The sequence below is a fragment of the Heterodontus francisci genome, chromosome 4 (genome assembly GCF_036365525.1).
Source record: "Heterodontus francisci isolate sHetFra1 chromosome 4, sHetFra1.hap1, whole genome shotgun sequence".
In the NCBI taxonomy this organism is placed as follows: domain Eukaryota; kingdom Metazoa; phylum Chordata; class Chondrichthyes; order Heterodontiformes; family Heterodontidae; genus Heterodontus; species Heterodontus francisci.
In genome coordinates, this window is record NC_090374.1 from 133,874,226 (window position 1) to 133,901,964 (window position 27,739).

At 44.3% G+C, this 27,739-nt stretch overlaps 1 protein-coding gene across 3 annotated transcripts in view; it reads right to left on the bottom strand.

The window, feature by feature from the left end:
* LOC137368719 (coiled-coil domain-containing protein 192-like) overlaps positions 1–27,739 on the bottom strand; it is a 102,375-nt gene that overhangs the window by 22,229 nt on the left and 52,407 nt on the right. For 2 of the 3 annotated variants that reach the window (XM_068028893.1, XM_068028892.1), the window contains exon 4: positions 14,242–14,373. The exons of the other annotated variant lie outside the window; for it this stretch is intronic. In XM_068028893.1, the coding sequence (XP_067884994.1) occupies positions 14,242–14,373 (132 nt within the window). The remainder of the gene's footprint in view (positions 1–14,241; positions 14,374–27,739) is intronic. 3 annotated transcript variants of the gene reach the window in all.

Sequence of the window (27,739 nt, forward strand, 5' to 3'; positions counted from 1 at the left end):
TCAGTACTCTGTCCAGTACTTCAATGGAGGCAGTAACATGTCTATTTTAGACAGTTCAACACCTCTCTTAAAACAGCAACCAAAGGAATTTGACTTGAATGTGGTGTTTGTTTGCTAACATTACACAGCATAATTTCCCAGCTTACCAAGTCCTGGTCATTTCTGTACTTTAAATACTGTATTTACTTTATGACATATATTATAATTTTTAACTATGGACGATAACTTTACATTTTTAATATATATATATATATATATATATATATATATATCAGATTATTTTTGTGCAAGTATTTCCAAAAGTTGAAATAATGTAAACCTTATTTTCGTGGGGTCTAGGTCTAAGTGATCACACTACATAAGAGCATAAGGAATAGGAGATACAGGCCAAGATATTAGATAAGACCCATAAAATAGGCACGGAGATCACAATGCATGATTAACCCCCACCCATTTCTTCCAAGGCAGGCAACATGCAAACTTCCTGCTTATTTAAATGATTGTAGCGTGTAGGTAGCATTAAGTGTGCTGTTGAATGGCTGGATGGCCTGAGCCCGGGACACAGATCGTGAGAGTCTAGCATCACTTAATGCTCGCCTGCACCTCTTAAAGGGGAGGAGCATTCTGGCTGGAACAGCTACTGAAACTGATTGCAGGAGAGAGTGTGAGCAAGGGGAACACTGAATTATGGCAATGCATAGGAGAGAATGGGCTCTACGATTTTCTGACGCTGCACTGGAGGTGCAGAGGAAGAGGGATGCCACCTATCTGCAGGGGGGCAGGGACCCTCCAGACAAACTGTGAGAAGGTAATGTGAATAAATAGATGAGGTGGTCAATGCCAGATTCTAGCCCCAAGGAACTGGATGTGGTGCCTCAAGAAGTGCAATGGCTTCACAGAATGTCAAAGTCAGTAAATGCATCTTCAAAAGCCATATCCCACTATCTGCCCTACGAGCCTCAAATTCCACTGCTCAATTCACCACACCCCCATCACTCACCTACCAACAATCTCTATGAACCATGACTCATACCTAATATTCGTATTTCTCACCTCACCCTTACACAATTAGCAGTGCTGCAATCCTCACATCCATGTCTCACAGCTTGTACAGACTACCAGCTATTCAACCAAGACAGGCACATCACCCAAATACATTGCACCACATTCACGGACACACTCCTCTCTCTCTTGCAGGGCAACATGTTGCACTACTTGAGTCAGCAGAGGCTAACCGGCGGGTTAGGCACTCCTGCACGTCCTTACCTGATACTCACCATCACTGGAATGACCAAGACTGAAACCATTAAAGGTAACAGTATGGTCATACTTAAACCTCCTTCTTATATCCCACTTCTTGATTATCTTACACTCTCTTCTGATTTACAAGTTGCAGATGGTGTAAACATACACCTCTTGATTCCTCCCCACGTCCCTCACCACAATCTTACCATTGTACTTTTCTCCTTTTAGATACCCAAGAACTGCAACCTGGCCAGGTAGTGATGGAAGAGAATGAGGTGGCAGAGCAGGAAGAGAGTGAAGAACAAACAACACTGACACTCAATGTCATTCTCCTTGCCAGAAACTCAGATACATACGCTGTGTGCTTTAGAGGGTAGCTTAGAGACAGGATCGGCATCTGTTGAGACATTGGGAATGAGTGGCCTACAGTCAGGGCAGGGGACAAGGGCAGTGCAGGTGCCAGCATCCTGGAGGTTGCAGACGAGTTCTGCTGCAGAGGACTCAGAAAAGATTAAACACTGACTGGCATCACGATCTACCCCTACTCTGCACACATCCATCGCACGCTCCCTGCGCCCACGCTAACACTCTTACCAAAATGGCATCCAGCATGGGCAGAACCAGAGGTATGCGTATGCACTATGGACGCCATTTTGGACTCGAAATGGCACCTGTAGCACTGTAAAGGTAGGTGTTAGGCAATCAAATTTTACAGCAACAATCTCAACAATTCAAGGCTATGGTAGCCATTGTTTCTTTTCATATGTACTGTTTCTCCTCCTGGCATTTTCCCAATGTTGAAATCAAGATCCGTCACACTATTTTCTGTGATAATTTGTTGCCTTCCAGGACCTCAAAATTGAGGATCTCCTTATGCCCTTCTTGCTGTAAGCTGTAGCCTTTTCAAACTCAAGCTTCACGTCATTTAATCACCACTTCCTGATTAGTAAGGGTAATTGTGTGATGTCCTGCACTGTCAGCAGGGCCTCATGTGTAGCCAGAGCATACAAGAAAATTCTGGGCAGTGGGGAGGCAGTGGCGTAGTGGTATTGTCACTGGACTAGTAACCCAGAGGCCCATGGTATTGCTCTGGGAACATGGGTTCAAATCCCTTCACAGCAGAAGGTGGAATTTGAATTCAATTAATAAATCTGGAATTAAAAGCTAGTCTAATGATGGCCATGAAACCATTGTCGATTGTTGTAAAAACCCATCTGGTTCACTAATTTTTTTTAGGGAAGGAAGTCTGCTGTCTTTCCTGGTCTGGCCTATATGTGACTCCAGACCCACAGCAATGTGGTTGACTCTTATGTGCCATCTGAAATGGTCTAGCAAGCCACTCAGTTGTATCTAACTGCTACAAAGTCAATAAAAAAGAATGAAACCGGATGGACCACCTGGCATCGACCTAGGCACCAGAAACGACAACGGCAAACCCAGCCCAGTCGACCCTGCAAAGTACTCCTTACTAACATCTGGGGGCTTGTGCCAAAGTTGGGAGAGCTGTCCCACAGACTAGTCAAGCAACAGCCTGACATAGTCACACTCACGGAATCATACCTTACAGATAATGTCCCAGACACTGCCATCACCAATCCCGGGTATGTCCCATCCCACCGGCAGGACAGACCCACCAGAGGTGGTGGCACAGTGGTATATAGTTGTGAGTGAGTTGCCCTGGGAGTCCCCAACATCCACTCTGGACCCCATGAGGTCTCATGGCATCAGGTCAAACATGAACAAGGAAACCTCCGACTGATTACCACCTACTGCCCTCCCTCAGCTGATGAATCAGTACTCCTCCATGTTGAACACCACTTGGAGGAAGCACTGAGGGTGGCAAGAGCGCAAAATGCACTCTGGGTGGGGGACTTCAATGTCCATCACCAAGAGTGGCTCATTAGCACCACTACTGACCGAGCTGGCCGAGTCCTAAAGATCATAGCTGCTAGACTGGGTATGCGGCAGGTGGTGAGGGAACCAACAAGAGGGAAAAACATACTTGACCTCGTTATCACCAATCTGCCTGCCGCAAATGCATCTGTCCTTGACTGTATTGGTAGGAGTGACCACCGCAGAGTCCTTGTGGAGACAAAGTCCAGCCTTCACATTGAGGATACCCTCCATCATGTTGTGTGGCACTACCACCGTGCTAAATGGGATAGATTTCCAACAGATCAAGCAACTCAAAACTGGGCATCCAAGTGGTGCTGTAGGCCATCAGCAGCAGCAGAATTGTATTCAACCACAATCTGTAGCCTCATGGCCCGGCATATCCCCCACTCTAGCATTACCATCAGGCCAGGAGACCAACCCCGGTTCAATGAAGAGTGCAGGAGGGCATGCTAGGAGCAGCACCAGGCATACCTCAAAATGAGGTGTCAACCTGGTGAAGCTACAACACAGGACTACCTGGGTGCCAAACTATGTAAGCAGCATGTGATAGACAGAGCTAAGCGATCCCATAACCAACGGATCAGATCTAAGCTCTGCAGTCCTGCCACATCCAGTCGTGAATGGTGGTGGACAATTACACAACTAACTGGAGGAGGTGACTCCACAAATATCCCCGTCCTCAATGATGGGGGAGCCCAGCACATCAGTGCGAAAGATAAAGCTGAAGCATTTGCAACAATCTTCAGCCAGAAGTGCCGAGTTGATGATCCATCTCGGCCTCCTCCTGAAGTCCCCAGCATCACAGATGCCAGACTTCAGCCAATTCAATTCACTCCACGTGATATCAAGAAACGACTGAAGGCACTGGATACTGCAAAGGCTATGGGCCCTGACAATATTCCGGCAATAGTACTGAAGACCTGTGCTCCAGAATTTGCCGCGCCCCTAGCCAATCTGTTCCAGTACAGCTACAATACCGGCATCCACCCGGCAATGTGGAAAATTGCCCAGATATATGCTGTCCACAAAAGCAGGGCAAGTCCAACCCGGCCAATTTCCGCCCCATCAGCCTACTCTCAATAATCGGTAAAGTGGTGGAAGGTGTCATCAACAGTGCCATCAAGCAGCATTTGCTTAGCAATAACCTGCTCAGTAACGCTCAGTTTGGGTTCCGCCAGGGCCACTCAGCTCCTGACCTCATTACAGCCGTGGTTCAAACATGGACAAAACAGCTGAACTCAACAAGTGAGGTGAGAGTCACTGCCTTTGACATCCAGGCAGCATTTGACTGAGTATGGCATCAAGGAGCCCTAGCAAAACTGAAGTCAATGAGAATCGGGGGAAAACTCTGCTAGTTGGAGTCATACCTAGCGCAAAGGAACATCCTAGGGGCTACCATTGACTGGAAACTGAACTGCACCAGCCATATAAATACAGTGGTTACAAGAGCAGGTCAGAGGCTAGGAATCCTGCGGCAAGTAACTCACCTCCTGACTCCCCAAAGCCTGTCCACCATCTACAAGGCACAAGCCAGGAGTCTGATGGAATACTGTCCACTTGCCTGGATGCGTGCAGCTCCAACAACACTCAAGAAGCTCGGCACCATCCAGGACAAAGCAGCCCGCTTGATTGGCACCCCATCCACAAACATTCACGCCCTCTACCACCGACGGAAAGTGGCAGCAGTGTGTACCATCTACACGATGCACTGCAGCAATGCACCAAGGCTCCTCTGACAGCATCTTCCAAACCCACGACCTCTACCAATTAGAAGGACAAGGGCAGAAAATGCATGGGAACACCACCACCTGCAAGTTCCCCTCCAAGTCACACACCATCCTGACTTGGAACTATATCGCCGTTCCTTCACTGTCGCTGGGTCAAAATCCTGGAACTCCCTTCCTAACAGCACTGTGGGTGTACCTACCTCCCATGGACTACAGCGGTTCAAGAAGACAGCTCACCACCACCTTCTCAAGGGCAATTAGGGATGGGCAATAAATGCTGGCCTAGCCAGCGACACCCACATCCCATGAATGAATTTTTAAAAATCTGTGATTTTTGAATAACCACTGGCTGTGTGCAAGGCCCCAGAGACAGTGCAGGGCCTCATAAAATTTACCCTATATTGACTTCTTTCTTACTTCATTCCACCTTAATGCTGTTCTGCATGATACAGCCTGGCCTTTCATCTTGGTTTCTTACTTTAATAAAAATGTCCACATTAAATCTTTGGCATATAGATGAAATCAAAAAAGTGAACTAATACAAAGAATGAGATACTGAAGGAGGTATCTGTTAAGTTTACTCTGGGTTGCTGGATATATTATGTATATCTGATTATCAAAAAGCAATGCAGCTATCACAATTGTATTAAATCACCAACTGGTTTATTTACAGCATTTTAAAGTATCTCAGCTCTTACAAGATCTCAGCACAATGTCTTCTCCAGAACAGTGTGTTTCTCTGTAGAACATTCTAGTCTGTCTTTTCAGCTGGAATTTTATGGCCTTCCAACGAGCGGCTGGTGGCGGGGGTCGGAAGGGGGGGGTAAATTGAGTGGGAGGCAGGCGTGGCTGTTTCCGACCTCCTCTCACCCCCACTGCAATTTTACACGGGGCAGCGTTGGTGAGAACCCGCAGGCCCGCCCAAGGCCAATCAAGTTCCTTAAGTGGCCAATTAACTGCCATTGAAGAGCCTCCTCCTGCTGTCGCAGGTATTTTACTTTTGGTGGCTGTAAGGCAAAGGCCTCAAGAACCCTGCCTGGTAAAACCAGGTGGCCTTCTTGCGGGCTGGGGGAGGGGCCTCCTGATCGGACACCCCCTGCCCCACAGAGAGCCGCCCCTGAAGTCCCAACCGCCCCAAAGCACAACACTCCCATTCACCCCCACAACTGACCCACCTGCTGCACCGGGGCCTGGCCGATTGTCCTCAGCGAGGCCCTAAAAACCTATCTGAGTTCTGGGGCTTTCCTTCTTGTTTCCTCCGATGGCTGGGTGTAGTCCCAGTAGTGGCCACCACTCCGGGTGGCGCTGCTGGGACTAAGGGCTGCTGGCCCGCTGATTGGCCGGCAGCTCCATTAGGCGAGACTTCTTGTCTCAAGGAGGTAGAAGTTCTGCCCAAGACCAATTAAAGGCCTAGGGAGCGAGAAATCCGGCCTGGCTCCCCAGGGCTGGCGGAAGCGAGCTCACCACCAACCTTTTGGCCGGTGGCTGGGCTCCAGCCCAACGTAGTTTCAGATTCAACTCCTCAGCCCCACTTATTGGCTTAAGCATTCAAACACAGTGAACACAGATCAGTTGACAGACAGATACAATCAAACCCAGATCAATCAAACACTACATTTTGCCCCCTTTTGATTAAAGACATTATTTTTGAATTAAAGTATTCTAATATCAAACATATATATATCAAGTTATTTCTTAGTGTTCAACGTGTCTGTTTTCTCTAAGTACAAAAATAGACTGAGATAGGCAGGTCTCTTAAGTCTGTGGTTAGGTTTATGAATTTGAGATTGTGGATCTGCTTGCTCAACTTGATGAGGTGGATTATTAACATCACTTAGAGGGAAAGGAAATGTATCCTCATAACCACTATCCTCAAAATATTCTGGTCTGCTCCCTATCAAACATCTCACATTCCACTTGATGTTGTCATCCAACAGATAAGCATTGGTATTAAGCAAACGTTTAATCTGCTTTGGGCCGGATACTGATGAAGCAAGTTTGTGGTCACGATTTGGCCATTTGATTCAAACCCAATCTCCACCTTTAAGTTGTAGTTCCCTTGTGCCTGTACGTTTGTCAAAATATGGTTTTGTTTTCCCTTGTCGGTTTGTGATTTCACCTGCTTTCGCTCTGACATTCTCATTAACTGGTAGTGATGGTTTAAGAATGGTCAATGGCACGTGTAAGTTACGACCTATCATAAGTTTTGCTGGCATCTTTCCAGTCAGAAAGTGTGTAGGCTTTACTCCAGTTGTTGTCACTCTGTAACCTAGAAAGTTAATCTCAGGTGCCGCAAATGTGCATTTGTCCTTGTTGAGCATCAAATTGTGTATTGCAAGCCGAGTGAGTATTGCTGATAAGTGTTGATCGTGTTCTGCTTTGTCCCTTCCGTGGACAACGATGTCATGAAGTAGGTTGAGCGTTCCCTCAACATCCGACAAGTCTGAAGAAACTATCTTCTGGAATGCGCTCGGTGCTGAACTTAGTCCATACGGCATTCTGCGATACTGAAATACACCTTCATGGGTAACAAGAGCTGTAAGATATCGGCTTTGTTCTTCTAGAGGTATCTGAAGATAGCTCCGCCGCACATCAAGCTTTGTGAAGACTGTGGAGTCATGAAATAATGCTGACAGTTCTTGAACTTTAGGAAGTGGATACGTGTCAGGTATGATAGCTTTGTTGACTGCCTTTAGGCCAATGCATAGTCTAAGTTAACCATTTTTCTGTCGTGTAATGACTAGATTTGAAGTCCATGGCGATGAGTCGATTCACTCAATGATACCGTCTGCTTCTAGTCGTTTCATCTCCTGTGACACTTCAACATGGATGGCAAATGGCAACAGTCTCAAATTTTGTAAAACTGGTTGAATTGATGTGTCAACATGGGGAGCATGACAGTACTCTTTGATCTCCCCAAATCCAGAAAATAAGGAAGGATACTGCGTGTATAATCTGCATCATCAATCCCATTAATGCATGCTCCGGTGGGGTCAGCAAGTTTGAATCCAAGCCTATTGCAAAGGTTTACCCCCAAAAGGCTTCGGCCTTTAGCTACATAGAAAGTGAACTTATCGAGGGTGACATTTTTGTCGTGCACTGGAACTGTGATCATCCCCGAAACTGGAATGATAGCATCGCCATGAATTTGAAGAGCGTCTGTTCCAGGGGTGAGAGAATTGCAAAAAATACCGATGGTAGAGTATGTCACTCAAAATAGATAACTGTTATGACCAGGTGAGAGAGGTGTCTAAGGCAAAGAAATAAGCACAACCAGGTTTTCTTAGGTTTAAAGGAGAAAAGTGAAATTTATTAAACCTTAAATTTAAACTCTAATTCGGTTAACGCCTACGGATACACACCGTGCCCCACTCTAGCATGCATACACGATACGCACATGCAAATGAAGACAGAAAACAGCAGAAGAAAAATAAAGTAAGAAAGTTTGAGGCAATCTCTGAAGAGGAGTTTTTACTGTACTTCGAGCTCACTGTAGTCCTTGATTGTAGGTAGTCTTGCTTTTCATTGGGGTCCAGTATTCTTCTTAAACTTTGTTCATTGTAGGAGACTTTTCTTTCTTGGGGTTCATGTGTTTTCAATGGGTCTTCAGTTCCACGAGAAAGAGATGGGAGCAGACAGGAGAGAAATGTTCTCAGTCCAGGAGAAGAGAGCTTTCTGAGTTTCAAACACTCTGTGGCAAGTTCGAATACAAACAGCCAGTTAGTCATGTGACTAAACTGGCCTGACCAGGTCTTCTGTGTATTGGAGAAGCAGGAACTGGGTCCTTTGTTCCAACACTGTCTGCCAGCATGCAAAATAGGTCTTTCCGACGAGGGGCCTGGCAATTCCTTGTGATAGGCCCTCTTTTCTTCCCAGCAACATCATTAAGTTTTTAATGTTCATGTGGCGAAATAATGTGTGCCTCATTCTTGGCAGGTTGGGGCCTGCATGACAATACTTTTGCGCCAACATCGATAAGAAATGACACTGAGATGCCTGCGATCTCGACTCAGCAATCCTTAAAGTGACCTGGTGCTTTACTTTTTGTGATGGTAAATACATGGACCTCACTCTCAGGAAGAGACTACCCCACATGTCGAACTGATGAAGTCTTTTTCTTCAACGACCTGCACATCTTTGCAAAATGGTTCCACTTTAAACATGGGTTACACTTTTTCCTCGAGCTGGACATGGCACTGTGGCTCGATGAGAATTTCCACAATTTGGGCACAGTTTTGAATGCAATTGACTATGATGGGGCACATTTTGATGAGGTTGCTGAAGTGTTCTTGCCCTTAACGCTTGCACTGAAGCTGGTTGGACAAGCTATGTCTGCAACCCTGAGTCTAAGGGTGCATGTGTGTGTAACCTCTTTGAATCGATTCCATCTGGACTGCCAAGGTTATAGCTTTTTCCAAGGTTAAATCATCATCCACCATGAGGAGACATTCCCTAATTCGTGGAATTGAAGTCTTTTCAATTAATTGGTCATGAATTAGTTCGTTGGTTAGTGTGACAAATTTGCATGTTGCCGCCAATTGCTGTAATGCTGTCATGTATTGTTTAATGGGCTCACCATGTCCCTGTGATCTCTGGTGGAATGTGTATCACTTTACCATCACACTTTTCTTTGGCCTGAAATATTTTTCGAGAGCACTTACCACCAAATCAAACGTAGACATATCTTCTGAGAGCTGCTCGAATATGCACTGGCCTACTGCTCCTAGACAATGTACAAGTATTGCTTTCTTACGGTTCACTACTATATCCACATAGTCCTTCCACATAGTGAGCAAGTAGGTCTTGAACCCCGAAATCCATCCCTCCCAGCAAAAGGGAGGATATCCTGGCGTTGAAAGAAATGGTTCTGGATAGCATTACATTTGTTGAATCATCCTCGTAGCCACATTTTTGTTAAGTTTACACCAGGTTTCTGGATATATTATGTATATCTGATTTATCTCAAAGCAATGCAGATATCACACGTATATTAAATCACCAACTGGTTTATTTACAACACTTTAAAGTATCTCAGCTCTTACAAGATCTCAGCAAAATGTCTTCTCCAGAACAGTCTGTGTTTCTCTGTAGAACATTCTAGTCTGTCTTTTAGTTTCAGTTTCAACTCTTCAGCTCCACCCATAGGCTTAAGCAATCAAACACAGTGAACACAGATCAATGGATAGACTAATACAATCAAACCCAGATCAATCAAACACTACAGTCTCTGTATTTAATATAAGTGGAGTAGAGCTTTCCTTTTCACTTTAATGTGTCAATACTTGGACTCTCTTTAGCGTCTAAGGGGATAATATTTCATATGCTATGGTGGGATTTGAACTCATATCTCCAGAGCATTAGCCTAGGCTTCTGAAATACTAGTCCAGTAACATAACTGCCAAGCCAACAGCCCCAGCACCTGAAAGGTGAAAGGCACAAGGGTGAGATTGTGGTATGAGTAATCAGAAGAGACAATGGGATGTGAGGAGGAGGATTAGGTATGAATATGCCGTCATCTTTGATGGTTCCAGCCCCTCTGCTAAAGGCATGGCCTCAGCAATGGCTGTCTCCTCCATGGCGGGGGGTGGCAGGGTACGGACATGCAGGTGCACCTGTTCCCGGCTGGTTTGCTCCTGCTGCCACCAGTTGTGAGCATAGCTTGTCCTGCAAGAAAGAAGGAAGTGTATCAGTGAGTGACGTACAATCTGTTTGGGTGATGTGGCTGTCATGGTTGATTAGCTGACAATGTGTGCAAGCTATGAGATGTGGATTTGAGAATTGCAGCAGTGCTAGGTGTGTGAAGGTGAGTTGGAGCATATGAATGTCAGGAATGAGTCCTGATTAATAGAGCGTATTGGTAGGTAAGTGATGGAAGTGTGGTGATTTATAAAATCATAGACAGTTTAAGGCACAGAAAGAGGTCACTTGCCCCATCGTGTCTGTGACGGCTGAAAAATGATTCACCCATCCTAATTCCACCTTCCAGCATTTGGCCTGTAGCCCTGCAGATTACGGCACTTGAGGTGCACATCTAGACTCCTTTTGGATGAGTTGAGAGTTTCTGCCTCAACTAACCTTTCAGGCAGTGAGTTCCAACCCCCCACCACCCTCTGGGTGAAAAAGTGTTTCCTCATCTCCCCTCTAATTTTTCCACCAATCACTTCAAATCTATATCCCCTAGTCACTGACCTCTCTGCTAAGGTGAATAGACCCTTCACCTCCACTCTATCCAGGCCCCTTAAAATTTTGTACATTTCAATCAGATTCTCAGCCTTCTCTGTTCCAAGGAGAAAAACCCCAGCCTATCCAATCTTTCCTCATAGCTGCATTTTTCCAGTCCCAGCAACATCCTCGTAAATCTCCTCTGTACCCTCTCTAGTGCAATTACATCCTTTCTGTAATAGGTGATCAGAACTGCACACAGTACTCAAGTTGTGGCATTTAAAGATGCATTCATTAACCTTGACCACTTGCTGTACTCCTTGCGGGACTGCATCCAGGTTCACAGGGCTTGACTCCTGGCATTGACCTCTCTGGCTATCCGTTCCCACTGCCTTCTGAGTGTGTATCCAGAGTGCCTCCTGGTCCCCTGCAGATGAAGGACATCTCTCCTACCTTCCAGCTCCTCACCAAGGCCTCCGATGCAGCGTCTGAAAACGTTGGAGCCTTCTTTCCCCGATGTTGTGCCATTATTCAATGTTTCACAGATCAGACTCAGTTCCTGCATGACTGCCAGGACCCGCTCCAGCCACAATGTACCTAACCTTTAAGAGGTGCAGACTAGTGTTAAGTGGTGATAGCCACTCATGATATTGGACACTTGCTGAAGTGTCCACCCAATCAACAGCGTGGTTAGCACTGTATGGATGCTGGAATCATTTAGAACAGAAGGCAGCATGAAGTTGGCATGCTACCTGCATTACAGCGAACAGGCACAGATTAGTCACACATCACGATCCCCATGGACGTTTTTGAAGGGCTATGAAATTTAGTCCCAGAATCTGTAGTCTATAACTCCCTTCCTCCTACATTTAATAGCTTACTGGGGTCTGGAATTGTTCCCATGAACTGGAGAGAACTGATATTTAAAAAGGATATTGAAGTAATAACTGGAAAATTACAGGCCTATGTACTTAATTTCAATTACAGACAAGCTACTGGAAGGGATCATTAGAGATACAGGACACCCGGCAAATTAGATAACTGGCAGTGGCCTGCATTCTTTGAATGTGGGGTCTGGAACAGCACTCCCACTCCTCCCATTTCCACATCTAGGTAAATATATTTCAAAAACTTATATTGGTTGTGTTCTATCAGGTGGTTTCTTTAATTTGATATCTATATAGATGTAAATTTATATTTTCCCAGTACATTTCTGTGTCAGCCTAAATCCGAAATGTCTCAGTGTTTGGGATTTCAGATTCTTTTCATTGTTAACGCTAATCCACTGTGTAAGAACTTAAACATTTTGGAATTGTGATTTCTCAGTGAAGTTGGATTGAAATCCTCTGAGAACTCGATCTCAGTATAGAAACATATCTTTCCAGATATCAATTAATTTGGAAGAACTTGAAAGTCACAATGAAATATACTCATCTATTAAATGTTAAACTTAACCTATCAACCCAAGTCATGCTTGTTAAGTTCACACAGAATCAGTGTTTCGTCAGTAGACATGTTCTTGCTGTCATTTTCATGAATCAGTGTTCAAGACAGAACTCTTATCTACCAAACAAATATAGATTATCAGATGTAAACATACCATAAATCAGCTCAACTGTGTTTCTCCCATTTAAATCTTCTCTGGGAAATTGAGTATATAAACAGATACAAATATCATCTGGAATGCTTCCCATTGTGATTGGGAAAGGAAAATTCATTGCTTAGTTCTGTTATCAAAGTACAATAATTGCGATAAGTACACTGGGAGATGTAGCTAAGTAGAATATTGACAACAGTAAAAGATTTGTGAATGCGTTGAGTGTTCCAAAAAACCTTCTCAGCTAAAACGTTCCAGTACTGAAGCACAGAAGAGGCACTCTTAAAACAAAGCTAGGTACCTACCAGTACCTAGCCATAAGAGATCAAAATAGATAAAGCAATAGACTTTCCAAGCATTACTTTTCCACTGGCGGTATGGACAGATTACCAGCTTCCTAATTCTCTGTCAATATTTCTTTAAATAGCTGCAAGGAAGTAAATATTACTGGGCTGTGCAGATTCTCCCTTCAATCTTTACTCTCCATTTTTGGAATTTCCTCACTTCCATAGTCCAAGATGGTTTTCAATGATATCACCATGCAAAGAATTGGAGATAGAAGCCCGTGCCCAATGTTATTAGCATTAAGTATCCCAATAAATTCTCGAATGCCAGAAGACTTCCACTTTTTTTTATTCGTTTGTGGGATATGGGCATCACTGGCGAGGCCAGCATTTGTTGCCCATCCCTAATTGGCCTTGAACTGAGTTGCTTGCTGGGCCATTTCAGTGGGCAGTTAAGAGTCAACCACATTGCTGTGGGTCTGGAGTCACAAGTAGGCCAAACCAGGTAAGGACAGCAGATTTCCTTCCTTAAAGGATATTAGTGAACCAGATGGGTTTTTACAACAATCGACAATGGTTTCATGGTCATCATTAGACTAACTTTTAATTCCAGCTATATTAATTGAATTCAAATTTCACCATCTGTCATGGTGGGATTCAAACCCATGTCCCCAGAGCATTAGCTTGGGCTCTGGATTACTAGTCCAGTGTCATTACCACTATGCCACTGCCTTCCCTGGCAGCCTTTTAAAGATGGTGCCAGCACCTGCTCCTGCATCAGGTGACACAGTTCAAGGCATCGTCAATGCCACCTCCGCCATGTGATTGGGGGAGGGGCGGTTGCTGTCATTATGGTAAGTGGCCACCTGCCACGTAATCGCGGTCACGTGGGTCACGTGCAGGATGGCCGCCATGTTCCGCGCCTGCCTCCACTCCTGGCAGCGGAACTACAAAATCCAACCTATCAAGTGCCAGTTCACAGATAACAAACTGAGTCACCCTGGGATGTTTTCATCGACTTCCTAGTGCACAATTACACAGCAGCACGAATTGATTTGGGTCCCCTAGATGCCCACTTCTGAAGAATGAAAAACTTATTATTTCTAGTTTTGTGAGTTTGCAGAAAATAAAATGACTCAAATTCATCCAAACTCTTTCAGGGTAGGCACCTCTCTGGGTTTTCTGCATTACAGGATAATTTAGCCCCAGTTTATTTGCCTATTTTGCAGGATTGCTCAGTAATCTATTTTTCAAATTGTATACTTTATCTCTATTACAAAAGGAATATTTAAAAATAAGTCCAATTCACAAAGAAGAAATCTTAATATACCCTGTCTTTGGCACTAAATGTTTCCTCATATGATCCTGCAGACTTTATCTTGTTTCTCATGACCTCCAGTTGCTCTTCTAACCACATGACCCGGTCACTAAGCTGCATTTTGCAGTCTTCCACTTCAGCCAGCTGTAATACAAACACAAATGCAAAACAAAGAAACAATTCTTATAATATTTTCCTTTAATAAGAACAACTAGGTTTCTCATAATTATCTACTTTCATTTGTACAAGAAAAGGTAACATCAGAACACAGTAAGGTTGTAATTGCCTATCTATAGCAGGCGGCAGTTTGCACTATGGGTAGTTCATGTATATCAATTTAAGACTAAATCTATGTTCTAATCCAGCTTTGCCACAATATAGGCTTTTCCATTTGGAGTCATAAGTCTCCATACTAATGTCATAGAACTACTTTTTCTCCTCTGTTTAAAACAATGTTCCTTTAAGACTCTGTTTAAAAACAGTGTGCCTTTAAGGTTGAGAGAAGCTTTTATATTCTGTGTGCCAGTTACACCTGTTGCCTAAGCCACAGCAGGAGAGAGAGGATGTCACATGGTGTACTGAAACTTTTAACTGTGGGTAAAGACTGGCTTTAACCGGTTTGAACTGGAGACAAACAAAGCATGCTGTACGCTGAAAAGAAGCTGCCTATATCTCAGCAGAGAAAATCTACATTGAGCTCAGACTGTGTTTGCCTAAGGAGAAAAAAAACCCTGGAAAGAACATTTTCATTGATGGAGGTAGTAAATTCCATTTTACTTCAAAACTCTATGAAGTCTGCTACAGAAGTAACTCTCTATATTGCCTGTTTGTGTTTGCTGGAATTCTCAGTAAAGTTTCAACCAAAAGACTGCTGATTTTAAAATCCAAGTATACCTATTGCTGTGCTTCTTATTGAAAGAACTGTGTGACGCCTGCTGCAGCTGAAATATTTTGAATGTCTATCTATTAAAGAATTTTTCGTCGAATTCTCTGGGATACCTCATCAACTGGGAACGTAATATACTGGGACGTACAACGCAGCTATTTATTTTTATTCCTAAGAAACACCATTTTCTTTAAAAACCGGTTAACCGTTAGTTTTTGAATGTATGTGTGTGTTCATGGGGAGTTAGATTAAATAAGAAGTTATAAGGTCTTTAGACAAAAAAAATCTTCATAGCGTTTAGGATTTAGTTTATCAATAAATAGTTAATTTGTTGTTGTCTAGAGATTAAACACTTTATTAACCCCCCCCCCAGAATAAAATGGTTTAGTGTATTTTATTCTGGGTGGTTAATAAAGTGTTTAATTTGGCTGATTTCTGGTAGATGGGAAAACTTTAATAATACGTTGTGTGGAGTGATGGGACTGAATTGACGGTGCATTGCTTCCACTTTGGTCGTAACACAAAATATAGAGTTACTTTAGTGAGATGACAATACTTGTTTAAAACTGACTGTAAAATATAGTCTACAACTATTGAAGGCAAATTTTAATGACCCGCAGCATATATGACCAAATCTGGCCAGATTTTGTGGCCAGCAATGAACAAATGGCAGCACTTACACTTGTCCACGAACTTTCTATGGCTTTTGTGCTGGAACCTGAGGTAATTAGAAATCCATTTCAGCACGACACCCTCTATAGAGGATCTGGGACCTGTGTGAGCAAGGCAAGCAACTGTGTACCTCCTTAACCAATCAGATTGAAAAATCCTTACTGAAACACACAGAATCTGAACCAGGAAGTATAAGTTATAACAGTTAATTCAATGCCAAATTATGGACAGAAAGCTAAATAAAAAGGAAAGAAAGATGGGATTAAAAGAGATAGAAAGGAAACGTTTGAAAAATTATTATTTTTTTTAAATTTCTAACAATAATTAAAATCTGAAAGATGAGACTCCACACTTGGAAAAGTTAATTTTCTATGCAAGGAAGCTGTTTGGCAGTCAATAAGACATATCACACTGTTCAAAATTTTACTTACATTGGAATGGAAAAGTCCTAACCTTTTCTGTTGAGTTTAGTGAGTATCTATCATATACGTTATGGTGATAGTTGAGCCTAGGTAGGTGAACTCTTGGAAGTGGAAGTGGTTCAAGAGTTCACCTACCTAGGCTCAACTATCACCAGTAACCTGTCTCTCGATGCAGAAATCAACAAGCGCATGGGAAAGGCTTCCACTGCTATGTCCAGACTGGCCAAGAGAGTGTGGGAAAATGGCGCATGGACATGGAACACAAAATTCCGCATGTATCAAGCCTGCGTCCTCAGTACCTTGCTCTACGGCAGCGAGGCCTGGACAACATATGTCAGCCAAGAGCGACGTCTCAATTCATTCCATCTTCGCTGCCTCTGGAGAATCCTTGGCATCAGGTGGCAGGACCGTATCTCCAACATACAAGTCCTCGAGGCGGCCAACATCCCCAGCTTATACACCCTACTGAGTCAGCGGCGCTTGAGATGGCTTGGCCATGTGAGCCGCATGGAAGATGGCAGGATCCCTAAGGACACATTTTACAGCGAGCTCGCCACTGGTATCAGACCCACCAGCCGTCCATGTCTCCGCTTTAAAGACATCTGCAAACGTGACATGAAGTCCTGTAATATTGATCACAAGTCGTGGGAGTCAGTTGCCAGCCATCGCCAGAGCTGGCGGGCAGCCATAAAGGCGGGGCTAAAGTGTGGTGAGTCGAAGAGACTTAGCAGTTGCCAGGAAAAAAGACAGAAGCGCAAGGGGAGAGCCAACTGCGAAACAGCCCTGACAACCAATTTTACCTGCAGCACCTGTGGAAGAGTCTGTCTCTCTAGTCTTGGCCTTTTTAGCCACTCCAGGCGCTGCTCCACAAACCACTGACCACCTCCAGGCGCTTACCCATAGTCTCCCGAGACAAGGATGCCAAAGAAGATCATATAAGTACCTCAATCTCACACCATCCATGTGCTTCAATGTCTTGTCTCTAAGCGAGATACCAGTATAGCACAGCTTCTGGAGGAGCAACTCAGACATCAACTTTCTAATTTTTGTGTTTAACTGCATATGTGCAGTCACTGGCCATTGCTGTTCACTTTACTCTTTGATAACAGTGACACTGATATAACAGTGACACCGATAGCCTCACTGTAAGATCCTGGACAGTGTAATAATACTGTGGGTGGGTATATGACCATTGGTGCAATTTTTACTTTTTATTGCATTTCACTTTGTGAATACAGCTAAATGTTTTCTGTGTATGGATTAAAATGTTTAATTCCTCTTCAAACTGTAGAAACTACTCAAGAGTTTCGAAATTTAGATGATATTTAATCTGCTTCTCTGCATTGGGATTTTGTTTTCCTAATTGCATAAACAAGGTCAATGTCAATTTAGTTATATTTAGCTCATGATAAATGCTCTAAAGGATGGTTTAATCACATCTCAATATGAACATATGGGTCAAAACATTTTTATATGTTATTAATACACTGATAAACATGATTTAGGGGTAAAGGAACTCCATAGGAATTTTGAAATAAAAACAAGAAATGCTGGAACCACTCAGCAGGTCTGGCAGCATCTGTGGAAAGAGAAGCAGAGTTAACGTTTCGGGTCAGTGACCCTTCATCGGAAGGGTCATAGGAATTCCCATAGGAATTTTACTTGTGCAATTAGTCAAAAGAAGTGACACTGCTTTCATAACACAAACAGGAGATTTTGCTTTGAAAGCTTGAAAGGTCTGATTTGGTATTGTTGGGAGGCATTTGGCTGTTTTCCCCTCCTTTCCACTTTTCTATCAGAAAAAGAATTGCCTGTCAGACAAGGAAAGCTACTCAGTAGTTATTCAGGGGGCTTTAAGATCACATACTAAAACTCAAGCTGTCATTCTTGTTGCTGCTTTCATAACCTGCATCCAAATTAAGTGGGCAGGAAGCCTTTTGAAATCCATGCCCTCCGTTATTTGCACACATTATTTAAAAATAAACAGTAGTTACAGCTTTTAAAAATTGTAATTGAAGGAAGCAAAATGCTTGGTGATATTACCATATTCAAAACACAATTCAACACTGTAAAATAAAGGTTGTAAGACTGAACCTTTTTAATTTATATTGAATATTTAGATTTAAATATAAAATAGCAGAGAATATTGAGCATATTGGATGAAGAAAACTTAGCATACCCTAATTATCAGTTTCTTTGCTCTGGTTTCTTTTAATTTCTTTGCAGTCGAAAATTGCACCATGCAATATTAGTATCAAAAGCTTTAAGCCTAGAAATTCTGCCCTAGGAGGTAATTCTGGTGGTATATTAAGGTGAACAAATAGGGTAAATAGAAAGAAACTATTTAGGGAGTTCGGGACTAGGGGATTTTGCCTAAAAATTAGAGCCAGATGTTTCAGGAGTCAAGTTAGGAAACATTTCTACACACAAAGGATGGTAGAATTTGGAACTCTTCCGCAAATAGCAATTGATGCAAGATCATTTGTTAAATTTAAATTTGAGATTGATAGATTTTTTTTAACCAAAGATACTAGGGGATATGGGGTTAGGACACAGATGAGCTATGATTTCATTGATTGACGTAACAGGCTTGAGGGCTAAATGGCCTATTCCTGTTTCTATGTTGCTGGAATAGTGATGAGTCAACAGAACTGGGAGCAGAACCTGGATCCACCAAATTTCCACCCCATGTACACCAAGAAAATCCCAATCAGGTATGCAGCACTTTGTCTGCCCACCCTCACTAAATCTTGGCAGTAATTTAGGAAGGTATCTGGGGGCATTCCTGAGCCATCTTGGTAATTCTGCCAAGGGTGTTCCGAATAGGACTAGAGGGACTCACAGCAATTGACAGCAGGCATAGCTGCATAGTAGGGGACATAAAAGTTGAAAGTTTAAAAGGCAAATGACAATCTATTCCAGAAGGATTCCTTGGTATTGTCACAGTGAACTGACTTTGTTTTGGCAACATTCAAGGACAGGCTGAGTTTTATGTAAGCAGAATTGAAAAGATCGAGAGTGGATTTAAATCTGGTGTACAGTGGGCAACCCAGACCGGGGCTGGATTTTGTGCTGGAGGCAAGGCTCCCGGTGCTGGGCCGAAAAGGCGGGTGGAACCCCACGTTGCCCCCACCATAAAGACTTTAAAGGGCTGGCAGTTCAGCAGTATCGGCAGCGCCACTGGGAGTGGTGGCCACTGCCGGGACTATAGAGGCCTTGGACCCCCCCGGCCCAGCAGGGGAACTGTGGAAAAGGGGTAGGTGAGGCAGGGTTGCTGGGGTCAATCCGGAAGGCCCTGGCAAGAGTGGGTGGGGTTGGACGTGTAGTCCAAGGGGAGGGTGTTCCCGGGGAGTTAGGTTGTTATCGATGGGGGTACTCTGTGGGCCAAAAATTCTCCACGAAGGAGGGGCCCCCAGACTCCCGAGCCTGCATGGAGGGCAGCTCGTTTTACAAAGCGTCCTCTCCGCATGGCAGAGGCCCGCCCCACTGCTGGTAATATCCCAGCGCCGGCAGGAAGAGGCCCTTAATTAGTTGTTAATAGGCCACTGAAGGGCTTTAATTGGCCTCTGGGCAGGAAGGCCGTTGTTGGCCTATCCCACCCTGGGAAGGTCGCTGGGCAACAGGGTGGTGGAGGGGGGGGGGCGATGGGGAAGCGATGGGCCCTCCACCCCGCTGCCCCCCTCACCACCACCTGTTGCGATATTCTGTGCCATCCCCCCCACCGCCTCTGTCCCAGGGGGCCTCACAAAATCCCGTCCCTGGTTAGCCAATTATTCCACCTCCCATATATCATATATGTTGAAGGAGAGACTCTGGAATATGTTGAGCACTTCTTATACCTTGGTGGTTATCTCTCTCAAAAGGCTACCATTAATGAAAGGATTCAACACTGGATCAGCTGCACCAGTTCACCCTTCTACAAATTATGCCAGTGAGCATTTGACAACAAAGACTTCCACAAATCCGCAAAAGTCTTAGTGTATAGAGCAGTTGTCGTCACCACGCTTCTGTATTGCAGCGAGACCTGGACTGTGGATCAGCAACACAGAAGAACACTAGTGAAATTCCATCAGCAATGTCTCCACTGCCTCCTCTGGATTCAATGGGACAATAGTGTCCTTCCTGAAGCCAGATTCACAAGCATTTAGGCAAAACTCCTGCAAAATCAATACTGAGGGATTGGCCACTGTGTCTGCCTGGCTGAAAATTGTCTCCCCCGCCAGGTCCTGTTCTCACAGCTTTCAAATGGTCAACATTCCAGGGGAGAACAAAGAAAATACTTCAAATATACTCTGAAGCTCTCCTTGAAGCATGACTGCATTGACCTTAATGAGCAGGAGGAGCTTGCTACCAACTGCTCAGAATGGCAACAACTTGTCCACCAAGCTGCAGCATGCTCTGAGTCCCAACGCCTTAATGATGAGGCTGAGAAGGAGAAGAAAAGGAAGCAAATCCTGCACTCTGGATCCCATACCTTGTGGGGCATCCTGCTGTGTGCAAATTAGCTGCTGTGTCCAAATACCTGTGGTCGAAAATTGGCCTGCTCAGTCACAGGATAACCCATGGCAGAAACCTGTGACTCTGAGCAGACGTCGTCCTCAAATCGAGAGACAATCGACTGATGACTGACTGGACAGATTTTGTGGGATGAAAGAAAAAAAGTTGTTCTCCTGCCAATCTTTGGCTCAGGTGGCAGACTGCGTTTGCCTCTCAGAGATACTTGAAGTTTCTGTTGGTCAGGTCACTGTTGTGCCACTTAGAGCTTGGGCACCCACCCTTAATATTTCAATTACCCCATTCCTGAGATTGGTTCAACAGCAGATGTAAGTGTCAGGCAGAAATTCCACCCCATTGCACTTCCAAATGCAGAAATGTACATAGGATTCCTCTGCTTTCTAGTTTCACAATGCCATTAGCCTGTTTAAAATAAACAGACTATTTGCATAATTAACATAGCAAAGGAATCAAACATAGCAAAGGACCAATCACTATCCACTTAAGGGCCTCTTCCTGCGATGGTGTGGGGGGCATGGTGGCCTCCACCATATGGGGAGTTCACCCAGTAAAACAAAGCAACCTCCCTGTGGGCCCTGGGAAGCAAAGGGTGCCCTTCCGGTAACAACACCCCCGCCCTCACTGCCCACCCTCCTCCCTCCCCCGGCAACCACGCCTCAACCACCTTTGGTCCGGAACTCCAGCGCTGGGCCTGGTTCCAGGCGTCCTGGTGGCACTGCCGAGCTACAACCGGCAGTTCTTGGAAGCAGAATCCCCATCCTTAAAGGGACGAGGATCCTGGCGCTGGGCAGTTAAGTGACCGAGCGCCATTGAATTGCGCCAGGGGGGGGGGGGCGGGGGGTGGTGGGTTGGGGGGGGTTCCAAAGAGCTGGGGCAGGGTTCCCATCGCCTTTTCGGCCTGGCACCGGAAATCCCACTGGCATTATTACATTCAGCCCAGAGGAAACCTTCCACCCATACGTCTCCATTTTCTCTATTTTTATTGTTTTGTTCTTCATTTTCCTATTCTTTCTCTTTCCCTTATTTCCCTCTGTATTTCTCATTCTTTTCAAGGGAGGAAATAGGGCAAAAGTTGCAAAAGGAATTTGTGACTGGATGAAGGAAAGGAGTCAACCTATCTGATCTACATCAGTCACTGTATTACTCCCAGTATCATGACTCCTGGTTTGCATTTCAACATTTATAAGAGGCTACCAGTTTGCCCTGTGGCCTACCTCACTACATTGGTCATAGTCCATACTCACAGCAGGGATGACATAAGAAAGCCTGCAAATGCCTTTCCATTTAGTCACAAATCACCCAGCCCATTCACAATTATTTCACTTGTACTAACTGGTTAATAATTCAATTACTTGGATAAATATGATCTCTATACTTAAAAGCTGGAATCAGATTTTAATTAATAAGGTGACATCATCAGGCCTGATGTGCATATTTAAAGATGGACCCCACTTCCTTCCTGTGGGTGTCCTGCTTGCTAGCTTAAAAGAGCAGGTTCAGATCAGGACACAGTGGAACAGAGGATGTAATTGACTGGCCTCATTTTAACTGTTATCCCTGCCCAGTTTCCACAGGAGAGGGCAGTTAAACTTGGTACATGTGTGAGTTGCAACAAACTGGCCGGCCCCTTTATCTTTCGTAAATAATCCCTCTTCCCCTCCACTGCTGCTCTTGCCCCCTTTGTCTGGATATTCTAATCCCTTGAAATCAGGATTTAATTTTAATCTTTTGAGAGATGTATTTAATTTAAAGGTAATGTTTTTAATATAAACCATATCAAGATCTTTCCTATGGTAAAATGGTCAAAAATTCCAAAATATAACTCAAGGAAACAAGTAGTGCCTGCATAATCGGCATAATCTAGACTAATGCTTGTATTATAAAAAAAAATTGCTGGGCTATGGGGAAAGAGCAGCTGTGTGGGAGCAATTGGATAGTTATTTCACTTGTAGTAACTGTTAATAGTTCAATTACTTGGATAAATATGATCTCTATGCTTAAAAGCTGGAGCCAGATTTTAATTAATAAAGTGACATCATCGGGCCTGATGTGCATATTTAAAGATGGACCCCACTTCCTTCCTGTGGGCGTTCATCTTGACTTATAATTGTCAAGAATCTTTGGCATTGCTTGTCTCCTAATTCTATTTATTCTTTCAATGAGCATTCCAATTAAGAGCAATATATCAATTAAAAGTATCTATTAGCTTATACAACAAATAAGATCTAACTCCCTAAACTGCCCAATTGAAACTAGTAGCAACTAACAATCTTAACATTAGAAAAAAAACAGCCTGAGGGTTGTTGGAACTGCAAACTCGAGTACGGAGTGAGAAAGAGAGAGCACCAATGGTGCCAGAATTTGTTGGACTAGGATTCGGTTAGTTAGAAATTTTCCTGCACGCTTAAAAATCATATAATCATAGAATGGTTACAGGACAGAAGAAGGCCATTTGGCCTGTTGTGTATGTGCCAGCTTTCTGCAACAGCAACTCTACTAGTCCCACTTTCCCATCCTTTCAACGTAGCCCAGCATTTTTTTTTCTTTTCAGGTGCTTATCCAATTCCCTGTTGAAAGCCACAATTGAATCTGCCTCCACCACAATCTCAGGCAGTGCATTCCAGATTCTAACCACTTGATGCATAAAAATGTTTCTCCTCATGTCACCGTTGCTTCTTTTGCCAATCACCTTAAATTCGTGTCCTCTGGTTCTTGACTCTTCTGCCAATGGGAACAGTTTCTCCCTTGCAATTCTGTCTAGGCACCTCATGATTTTCAAGACCTCTATCAAATCTCCTCTCAATCTTCTCTTTAAGGTGAACAACCCCAGCTTCTCCAATCTATCTATATAACCTAAGTCTCTCATCCCTGGAACCACTCTCATAAACCTTTTCTGCACCCTCTCAGTTCACATCATTCCCAAAGTGTGGTGCCCAGAACTGGAAAAAATAATGCAGCTGAGGCCAAAACACTGTTTTATAAAGGTTTATCATAACTTCCTTGATTTTGTATTCTATACTTCTTTTATAAAGCCCAGGATCCCATATGCCTTAGTAACTGATTTCTCAACCTGTCCTGCCACCTTAAACAATTTATATTTTTTATTTGTTCATGTGATGTGAGTGCACTGGCCAGGCCAGCATTTATGGCCCATCCCCAATTGCCCATGAAAAGGTGATGGTGAGCCACCTTCTTAAACCACTGCAGTTCACGTGGTGTAGGTACACCCACAGTGCTGTTAGGGAGTTCCAGTATTTTGACCCAGCAACAATGAAGGAAAGGCGATATAGTTCCAAGTCAGGATGGTGTGTGACTTGGAGGGGTACTTGCAGAAGGTGGAGGCAAGTGGAGAGTATTCCGTTATACCACTGACTTGTGCCTTGTAGATGGTGGACAGGGTTTCAGGAGTCAGGAGGTGAGTTGCTCACCGCAGGATTCCAAGCCTCTGACTTGCTTTTGTAGCCATTGTGTTTATCTGGCTGGTCCAGTTAAGTTTCTGATCAATGGTAACCCCCAGGATTTTGATGGTGGAGGTTTCAGCGATACTAATGCAGTTGAATGTCATGAGGAGATGTTTAGATTCACTCTTGCTGGAGATGGTCATTGCCTGGCACTTGTGTGGTGTATATGTTACTGGCCGCTAATCAGCCCAAGCCTGGATGTTGTCTATGTCTTGCTGCATATGGACATGGACTGCTTCGGTATCTGTGGCATTGTGAATGGTACTGAACATTGTGCCCAATCAAGAGCGAACCTCCCCCGTTCTGACCTTATGTTGGAGGAAAGGTCAATGATGAAGCAGCTGAAGATGGTTGGGCCTAGAATGCTACTCTGAGGAAATTCTGCAGTGATATCCTGGCGCTTACATTATTGGCATCCAACAACCATGACCATCTTCCTTTTTGCTAGGTATGACACCAGCCAGTGGAGCGTTTTTCCCCTGATTCCCATTGACTTCAATTTTGCTAGGGCTCCTTGATGCCACCCTGGGTCAAATGTTCCTTGATGTCAAGGGCAGTCTCTCTCACCTCATCTCTGGAATTCAGCTCTTTTGTCCATGTTTTGGACCAAGGCTGGAATGAGGTCTGGAGGAGAGTGGCCCTGGCAGAACCCAAACTGAGCATCGGTGAGCAGGTTATTGCTGAGTAAGTGCTGCTTGATAGCACTGTTGACAACACCTTCCATCACTATGGAGTGTAGGCTGATAAGGCGGTAATGGGCCAGATTGGATTTGTCCTACTTTTTATGGACAGGACATCCCTTGGCAATTTTTCACATTGTCGAGTAGATGCCAGTGTTGTAGCTCGGGCATGGTTAGTTCTAGAGCACAAGTTTTCAGTACTACAGCAGGTGTGTTATCAAGGTCCACAGCTTTTGCTGTACCCTGTCCCTTCAGCCATTTCTTGATATCACGTGGACCTCAGAAGGAGGCCTAGATAGATCATCTATTTGGCACTTCTGGCTGAAGGTGGTTGCAAATGCTTCAGCCATGTCTTTTGCACTGATGTGCTGGCCTCTGGCATCATTGATGTTTGTGGTGTCTCCTCCTCCCATTAGTTGTTTAATTGTCCACCAACATTCACAACTGGATGTGGCAGAACTTTGATTTGATCTGTTGGTGGTGGGATGCTTAGCTTTGTCTATAGCATGCATGTCGTCCTGTGTTATAGTTTCACCAGGTTGACATCTCATTTTTAGGTATGCCCGGTGCTGCTATTGGCATGAAGGACAACAAGAGGTTAACTCCTTGTTTGAGATTCTGCTGAAGTTACAGGTTTCAGTGGAACCAGACATATGATTTGATCTGTTGGTGGTAGGATGCATAGCTTTGTCTATAGCATGCATGTAGTCCTGTGAACCAGACATAGCCCCTTTGAGAATTAAGGGCGCAATAAGCATATATGTCTTCCAAATACAAGAGAGGAAGAGATTAGCATCTGATGACCTTAAGAGTCAGACAATGGAAGGAGATGGGCTCAAGTACTGTGTAAATCTAAAGATTGAAGAGGTGTGAAAGACTGGCCTTCCTAAAATTGCTTATCAGCAGGAGATAGGTGATTCTGTGTCTTTCACAGTAGACTATTGTTTTTTTTTAAAAAGGAATATCAAGAATGAGGACATAAGTTACCAATCAGAAATACGCATTGTCAAATTTGGAGACGAGATGGCTAAGCCAGCAGCAAGAAAATGGGATAAATGAAAAACGGAGATTGGGGTACATTCCTTCAGGCAGTCAAGGAAGAAGGTACAACTTGGTCAATTTCACTGAGGGACCTACTAACACTATCGGCAGACCAACTGAGGGGTTATTGTAAGTATTAGGTTAGGAAATTAAGTTAGGAACAGGAGGTTTATCCTTTCAGCAGGACAGTGTCCTGGGTAACATAATTGTAGTCGCAACAGTAACTTGTGATTGCTGAGTGTAACCCTTCTCTAAGGAATGTGGGTAATTCAATAAAGAGAAACTTGTCTTGCTGGTTATTCTGTTCACGTCATACATTGTGTAATTCTGGTGTCATGAACTCGAGTGTGGGGGAGGTGGGGGTTGTCTTTGAGTGAAGAAGTGAACTCCCTACAAACATGCTTTCCCTTGCTCCACATTGAACCATGGCTGGTCCACTGGCTTGATCGTAATGGTTGAGTGAGGGATTTTGCCAGACCATAAAGTTAGAGGATGCGGCTGAATACAGTTCTGCTGCTGCTGATGGCCCACAGCACCTCACGTTTGCCCAAGTTTGAGCTGCTCAATCTGTTCTGAATTTATCACATGTTGTGCCACACAACACGATGGAGTGTGTCCCTAGTGTGGAGATGGACTTGTGTGGTGTGGAGATGGACTTGTGTGGCGCAAATGTTACTGGCCACTAATCAGCCCAAGCCTGGATGTTGTTTAAGTCTTGCTGCACATGGACATGAACTGCTTCGGTATCTGTGGCATTGCAAATGGTACTGAACATTGTGCAATCATCAGCGAACCTCCCCAAGTCTCCACAAGGGTTTTCATGGACAGATGCAACTATGACAGGCAGATTGGTGAGGCGAGATCATGTATGTTTTTCCCTCTTGTTGGTTCTCTAACCACCTGCCGCAGGCCCATTCTAGCAGATATGTCCTTCAGGACTCAGCCAGCTCAGTCAGTATTGTTTATATGGCTGGTCCAGTTACGTTTCTGATCAATGGTAACCCCCAGGATGTTCTTAGTCGGGGATTTAGCGATGATAATGCCATGAATGTCAGGGGGAGCTGGTTGGATTCTCTCTTGTTGGAGATGGTCACTGCCTGGCACTTGTGTGGTGCGAATGCTACTTGCCATTTATCAGCCTAAGTCTGAATGTTATCCAGGTCTTGCTGCATATGGACATGGACTGTTTCAGTATCTGAGGAGTCGCAAATGGTGTTGAACATGTGCAATCATCAGCGAACATCCCCACTTCTGAGCTTATGATGGAGGGAAGGTCATTGATGAAGCAGCTGAAGATGGTTGGGCCTAGGACACCTCCCTGAGGAACTCCTGCAGTGATGTCCTGGGACTGTGATGATTGACCTCCAACAACCACTACCATCTTCGTGGAATGCATGATAGAGCTAAACAATTGCACTACGCCACAGAATGTGTGACAACTTCAGGGCTCTCTACAGGAAATCTCCAGATATCAGAGACATCAAGCCCGGACACTGTCTCTCACAAACTTTGCCTGAGACCTTGGATCCAACATTGAGATGCCTGATTTATGGGATGAGAAATCTGCTCAATGGAGCCATGATAGATGGGAGGTTGTGGTCCCCTTTGGCTTGTTCTCATGCAGATGCAGATCAACCTGCAGAAATGCCCAGAACATGGGGCATGGCAGGAGGAAAGACAGATATGGCACTTCCTCTTAGAGAGACCACACAGCCATCCAACCTGAGTAGCTCCCCATAGGATTGAAGAAATATCAGTTAATGGGAGGTGTCATGCAGGCCCCCACCTGCCAAGAATGAGGCACATTAATTTCTGATAGAAATGATGAAAAGC